Raw genomic sequence first — 7,720 nt, 5'->3', positions numbered from 1 at the left:
GAGTTCAAATTTCAAAGAAGCAGAAATTGGAGTAGTCCTACTTTCAGCGTCAGGACAATATTACCCGGCATCAGCCAAGATAAGGTTCCCATGCACCATTAATATGGCCGAGTACGAAGAATACATCCTCGGGATTAGGTTGGTGGTTGCATGAACATCAAGGAGCTTCTGGTCATAGGAGATTCTGATCTGTTGGCACATATATTCAAGGAGAATGGACTGCAAAGAACGTCAACATCCTTCCGTACCTGCACTGCACAAAGGAAATATACAAAAATTTCACAAAGATCGAGCTTAAGCACATTCCTAGGATTCAACGGGTTTGCCCACGCTTTTGCGACCTTGTCATCCATGATTCAGCCTCTAGGTAAGAATTACATCGACCTTATCGAGATAGAGATGCGGGATCAACATGCGTACTGCTTCCATGTAGATGAAGAGCCATACATTAAGCCGTGGTATTACGATATCGAAAGGTTTATTGAAACAAGAGAGTATCCAGAGAATGCTGCCAATAGTCAGAAGCACGCACTCAGAAGGCTGGCAAATCACTTTTTCCTCAATGGGGAAGTCCTATATAGGAGGACCTCAGACTTGGGTCTGTTAAGATGTGTAAATGCTGATGAAGCAACCCGATTATTAGAACATGCAGGGACGTGCAGACCCCACATGAATGGCTTCATCTTAGCCAAGAAGATACTAAGAGCCGGATACTTTTGGATGACCATAAAAAGCGATAGTATCCTCTATGTGCAGAAGTGTCACCAGTGCCAGATCCACAGGGATTACATCCGGGTTCCACCTAATGATCTAAACGTAATGGGTTCCCCTTGGCCATTTGCCGCTTGGGGCATGGACGTAATCGGACCTATAGAGCCCGCTGCACCAAATTGACACTGTTTTATCTTGGTAGCAATTGATAACTTCACCAAATGGGTCTAAGCTTCTACATACAACGCCGTCAAGAAGAAAGTAGTGGTATATTTTGTTCGTAAAAACATAGTCTGCCGGTTTGGGATACCCGAGTCAATCATCACTGAAAATGCAGCTAATCTCAATAGTGATTTCATGAGGGAAATTTGCGATAAGTTCAAAATTGTCCACCGTAACTCTACAACCTATAGACCACAAATGAATGGAGCAATTGAAGCAGCCAACAAAAACATCAAAAGGATTCGTCGAAAGATAGTGGACAATCATAGGCAGTGGCACAAGAAATTATCCTTTGGCTTACTAGGTTATCGGACTACCATGATGGCATCCATTGGGGCAACGCCATACATGTTGGTATATGGCACTGAAGCATTGATACCCGTAGAAGTCGAGATACCATCCATAAGAGTTATTCAAGAAGCCAAGTTAGATGATGCAGAATTGATACAGATCAGGCAGGAGCAACTCATGCTCATTGATGAGAAGAGAATTAATGCAGTATGCCATGGTCAGCTGTATCAAAATAGGATGGCCAGTGCATTAAACAAAAGGGTGAAACCTCGCCAATTTACACCAGGGCAATTGATTTTGCAGAAAATATACCCTCATCAAGAAGAATCCATGGGAAAGTTTGTGCTAAATTGGCAAGGTCCTTATGCGATCCACTGAGTGTTGTCGGGAGGAGCTCTGATCTTGGCGAAGATGGATGGAAGAGTCAGCACAAAGCCTATTAACTCAGACACAATCAAGAGATACTACATTTGAAGAAAGTAGAGTTAGCTTTTGGTTGTAACAGAACTACACTTGACCTGACTTCCCATAGAGGGATACGTAGGCCACACACGCAGGGTCCGGTCTCTCTCCCCCCCCCTCTTATTTTGTAATAGGAAATTCAAATGCCATTTTGTATGTAATCGGAACTACGCCATGACGTGATTTCCTATGGACATACGTAGGCAATCCTCATCGGATTTAGTCATCTTTTGTAATTGAACTACGTTCTAGCCCGATTCCATTAGGATAATTAGCCAGTATGAGTGAGACTCGACCACTTAATTTTCATTCTCATCATTTTGCATCTATTGTAATTGAAGTATGTTTGGACCTGATTCCGTTTAGGATATGTAGGCAAGCTGAAAAGGTTCGTTCATAACCCTAGGAAACCTCTGTAATGCATTAGTTTAGATTAGGACGCAATTACAGCGGCAAGAAGCCACGTCGTCAGAAGCATCTTGGAGGATCGACATCAATGGGACAGAGTCTTCCAAAAACAACGTTCGAGTATGAAGAACTTCCTAAACATGTCATAATCTAGAATGACGACATTTGTTAAAAGATAAAAGACTTTCAAAAACTTCTCTAAAAATATCATAATCCGTTCAACCTACCAAACTTCATGGAGTGACCTCATCAAGAACGGGGCAAAGCCAAGACTACGGTTGACACAAGCCACAAACCCCACCTTGCTCAAAATATTTCTTTGAATGAAGGGCTAAGAGGAGAAAAGGAAATGCTAGAACACACTAGGGTAAATGATGGATCCGTTGTTCTCTCAAAACTATCATCCCTCTTTCCTTATTCAAATTTTCCCCATATAATTAAAAAATAACTCTGAAGTCCTTTGCAGGTATTTCGGAACTAGTCAGCCGACGCACGCGGAGCATATTGTAAATAGCGAACTGGCTGTTCAACCGAGCGGAGCATGTTGTATATAGGGAGCCACTTGCCCCGCCAATTGGAGCCATGTATATAGCAAACCATCTGCTCAACCAAGTGGAGCATGTTGTTACGATCAAAACACTCACGTAAGTGCACGTGATCGTCAAGTAATAAAGTAGTGAGTAGAGTATCGTTCCCACGAAGATTCGTGATTAACTATTGACTGATTTAAACTCAATTAACTTATCGATCCAAGAGATTTTTCACAAAAGATATTCGTCTTTAATTTACTACCTAAAATATCAATTAATAAACTAACTAAAATAATCAACCAAACAAATAGCAATTTCGAATGAAAATCAGTAGAGGAGAATATTCCAGGGTCACGGGCTAGTTAACAATCATGTTGCGTTCTTGGCTTAAAATAACTAATTTATCTTGGTTGTTGATTGACAGGGTTAATATTGCTCATAAGAATCTGTCGAATTCTTACTCGCCTATTCACGTTAACCCAACGCCTATATGTCTATGGAGTTAGACTCAACAAAAATGCATTCATAAATCCTGTATTTCAAACAAGCAAGGCAATTAGGTATATGTCTATCCTAAATACGAATCTGTTCCCCGATACACGGGTTCAAGAACTTGCTCTATTTAATTCTATATGCACTCCAAAGTTCCCACTTTCGAGTTCAACTAAAGATTTGTAGATAGTATTTTACTGTTAGCTACTCAGCAAAATAATTAAAAGCAGAATTAAATAAACAACCCAATATGATAAACCAACTTTGTCGAATTAAACTTCAAACAACAAAATTCATGTTTCACCCATGACCCTAGAACAATGGGTTTTAGCCACTCATACTAGTGTTCATCACAATAAAGTTTAATTTCATTCAAAACGTAAAAACAAGAAGAAGAAAAGAAGAACTTGATGTTGGATTTTCCTCCTTGCCTCTTGCCTCTATGTTTCTTGCACTAAACTATGAAAACCTTGATATCTTACTCCTTGAGCGAGCTTGACTTTATATAGGTTAAGTGAAAATTCCTCCAAATTTCCGATTTTGCCCCTAACAGACCCTTTCCGGAACTGGGACTAGTGCGAACGCGCTAAAGTTCACGCTAATTCCCTGACATTCTGCCTCCTGCTTCTGGACTAGCGCGAACGCGCTAGACCTCGCGCTAGGCTTCGCGCTAGTTCAGGCCATTTTTTCTTCACTTCGTTCTCTCGTCTTTGCGCGCACTTAGCTCCGAGGGGTCTTTCTTGCTCCAATGCAACTCCAATCACAACTTTAAGGCATCATATAGGCTCACCATCCTGCAATGTGTAAAATTCACAATTAGAGCCCATTTTTCATCATTTAATCATATTATGACATTGAAACATAATCAAGCGGGAGCATAAACAATCGCCAAATCACCTAGACTTAGCCTATTATCAACACCCCACACTTAATTCATTGCTTGTCCTCAAGCAATCAAACTATACTCTCTAGAGGTTCCACTCAACAATTTCCCTTAACACATTACACCCAGAACAATTCACATATGCTACGCCTAGTAGTGAACAATCTCAGCCTCAAAGGTCGAGTCTCAAGTGCCACGCAATATTCATACTTTCTCAAATTACTCTACACAGAAGCCAAGACTTTCTTTTCCTTCACGAGTCACATGCCCTCACAATCATAGCAAAGAAAGTAGAATCAATCCACACATTCGAATTTCATGCTCACATATATAAAAAAAAATCACTCACACTCACAAAAGACGTCACATGCATGCAATTGGTACCATAAGCTTGCCCTTAATGTAAATCACTACTAATGTAGGCTCGCTCGATCTAAAATCAATTAGGACTTTTTCATGGTTGTAATGTGGGATAAGGGACGGGTAGGATATATTTAGGAATAGTGACTAACCCTCCTAAGCACTTTAACACATCACATAACCAACTTTAAGCGCAATTTCTTCAATCCCAACTTCAATTTTTCACAAAAATCACTCCCAACAATGTTCCCTTTCTCTTTAAGCACTACCTTAATGTATTTCCCACTAGCAAGAATAGGACAACAATTTATTCTCTTTTGTTTATCTCTTTTTTTTTTTCCAGATTTTGTTTTTCTTTTCCAAATTTCGCTAGTGGTGTATTATTTTACAGAATAAGTGCACCCTTCTTTCTTTCATTGGTTCCACTCAAAAGCCACCCCACTCTTAATTCCTTATTACTTCTTTTAGCGCTCATCTCATGATTAAAGTGCTTTAAGAGGAAAAGGGATCAAAACAATGCCAATTAAGAATAAAAAGGGTATAGGCTTGTAATGTGGGTGCCAAATAAAAGTCTACAGGCTCAAAAGGGTTAACTAGGGATAGATTTTATTTGTGATAAGCATTAAAGCTCAAAAAGATCAAAGAAAGCCCAAAATTATTTCTCAAACCGAGCATCACCTAAAATTTCGCTTCGACTCACATACCGGGCAAGTTCTAGATACAAATGCAACACATGGATTGCACAAAAAACCTCACCACACATGGCATATGACTCATTCCAGATCAACTCATCGAGACACTCCATTATGAGTATTCAAGTCAGTGACAAACATACAAATTAAGGCACTTCAGTGAAATTCAAACAATAAGACTAAGCGTTACACTCTAGTTTCTGTTGTGTTCAGGTGTGTCAACGCTATAGGTTCTCTTTTGATTCTCTAGCTTGTAGCGCATTAAACCTAATCTACAAATCAAAAATAAAAAAAAGATATAAACTAACAAAAAAAATTTACCTATACCCGGTTCAAGTTTAAACCCTTGGAAAAGAACCGTGGCCCAAAGAAAAACCAAGGGGGAGTTACTACACTACCTAAAAATAAAAGAATAAAAATAAAAATCTTTTTGGTATTTTTCTAGACTAAATTCCCTCAAGAAAATTGTCCAAAGGATCCGTCATCAGGAAGAGTCTTCATATTCCATTTTTTTTCTCGTTTTTGATTGATCGACTTAGTCCCTCAAGAACCCCGCTGAAAGAGATCCGTCGTCGAGACAAGCCAATNCACAAATACAAGCAGTACAAATGATACAATTACATATATACACTGAAGTATCCCCCACCTCACACTTAAAGTGAAGACATGTCCCCATGGCTTAAGAATTGAAGTACTAGTGAGGTAAAGGAACTTCCCTGAATGCTCACTCCTGGTCGGAGACAGTGTCGGGGTTCACATGGCATGCACGCCCCAAAGCTCTCAGCCAACCCAAAAATTTCTTCTCAGACTTCGCCTGCTGGGTAGCCACTGCGTCTACACGAGTACCCAACTCAGTCACGGAGGAGCGTAAACCTGCCACCTCCTGCTCCAACGCGGTGAAACGGGACACTCTGGCAGTTCCTGAAGATGAGGCTACTCTGGACAGTGCTGCAGCTGCGGCGGTGGGTTCATGGGCATGTGTTTCGCCCTCCACATTCATCTGATCGGCCACCCCTTCTTGCGAGTCATCAGAGCCACTCTCGTCCGCTCCACCTGATGTTGCTGGCACTGTCGCCGTGGTGCCTTTGTCAGGTCGGACCTTGAGACCATTTCGTACTAGCCCATCCACTCGGAGATTCTCGGGCACCCGAGCTTGCCTGCAAAGCTGAGTCACTAGAGAGGGGAAAAAGAACCCATACCTTCTCACTGGGCAGCGAACGAACATCTCTTCGTGCATTACTTTGGCTATATCAAAGTCAAGACCCTTCATGAAACACCAAATCAAGGCGGCTCGGGGTGCATTTACCTCCGTGGTGTTTTCGTGCGGAATGAGACCGCTGTTAACCACATACAACCAGCTCTTCGCCTCAGGGGATAAAACTGAGGAGTGAAACTTCTCACCGTATTGCATCCATTCCACCTCTTTTCTGGGTGAGCAAATTGCATCGAAGAATCGCTCCCACTTCGCGTCAGTTGGGTGCCGTCCATACTCATAGAAGTCATCATGCTCAGGCACGGGAAGGGGCAAATGGTATGCCATCCGTATCGCCTCAACAGATGCATTTACCGCCTTGCGGCGCACTGTCACCACACTATTGTCATGCTCAGGCAGATTAGCGTAAAACTCTCGCACAACCATTGCATTGGCCTCCCCTGGCTCGTTTATGAAGGTTCGCAGCCCCCGCCTTAACAACTCCGTGTACATGTGAGGGCATTTATGCTGGAGTGAATTCATATCAATCCCCCTCTCTGGAATCGGCTGTTTAGTGGCCTTCTCCGTAAAGCGGCCTTGAGCTGCTGCTGAGACAAATTTACTACTGTCAAAGGGGCGTGCAGGGGCTGCCCCTTGTGTCCTATGTGCTCCATCTTGGCTACTAGTGGATGGACCTGCGGCTTGGCGTTTTCGGGATGGTGCCATGACACCTGAAAATTGGGACACATTAGCACAGCTCAAATAAAATTATGACGCACTGCGGTTACTCAGACTTCACCTGCGTGAGTGGTCACAACTACATAGTAATGGTCATTAAGGCCTTTCCACAAACACCTTGTGGGCATTAGGCCTTCACAACCCTTTTTGATTATTCTGGAACATGAATCCACCCCAAAATCTCAACAATAGCACAAATCAAGTACACCCACCCCACACTTATCACCCACCAATACCACAACATAGTCTTCCAATTCCTCCACATAAAAAAAAATAAGCAAAGAACAACTACTACACAACACATTGGAATACAACCAAAAATCTAAAAAGGAAAAAATTAAGAAGAGTGTCACACCTCCTTTTTTACACACCTACCCCGAAGGATAATGTATAAGGGAGTTTTTCCATTTAAAGTGATATTATTCGAAGTGGGATTGTTTATTTATTTTTAGAGTCGCCACTTGGGATCGGATTGGCTTTTGGTGTCCCAAGTCACCGGTTTAATTTAAATCCCAAATCGAGGAAAAATTCGACTTCCCAATTGGAGTCTGCGAACCAGAAATTCTGAATAAGGAATTCTGTTGACCCGAGGGAAGGTGTTAGGCACCCCCGGATCCCGTGGTTCTAGCACGGTCGCTTAAATTATTATAAATGGCTAAAAATCTGATTTTATACATATTCAATCCTATAGTGCAATTTTATAAATTATTTACCGGTTTTATTTACTTTTTTTACGAAA

General features: G+C 41.6%; 1 protein-coding gene across 1 annotated transcript; it reads left to right on the top strand.

Moving 5' to 3' along the window:
- The first annotated feature begins 399 nt into the window (after window positions 1–399).
- LOC109213444 lies at window positions 400–1,602 on the top strand. The gene is made up of 2 exons (XM_019377242.1): window positions 400–598; window positions 944–1,602. The coding sequence occupies exons 1-2, from the start codon at window positions 400–402 to the stop codon at window positions 1,600–1,602; spliced, it is 858 nt and encodes a 285-aa protein (XP_019232787.1).
- Window positions 1,603–7,720: the final 6,118 nt, after the last annotated feature.

Source organism: Nicotiana attenuata, unplaced genomic scaffold, assembly GCF_001879085.1.
Source record: "Nicotiana attenuata strain UT unplaced genomic scaffold, NIATTr2, whole genome shotgun sequence".
Taxonomy (NCBI): domain Eukaryota; kingdom Viridiplantae; phylum Streptophyta; class Magnoliopsida; order Solanales; family Solanaceae; genus Nicotiana; species Nicotiana attenuata.
This window is presented reverse-complemented; position numbering and strand designations above follow the sequence as displayed.

Excerpts from the sequence above, each read along its gene's own strand:
- LOC109213444 (XM_019377242.1), top strand. The coding sequence starts at position 400 with ATGCGGGATCAACATGCGTACTGCTTCCATGTAGATGAAGAGCCATAC. Across the intron at positions 599-943 it reads TAGGAGGACCTCAGACTTGG|CTTCTACATACAACGCCGTC; the intron begins GTCTGTTAAGAT and ends AATGGGTCTAAG.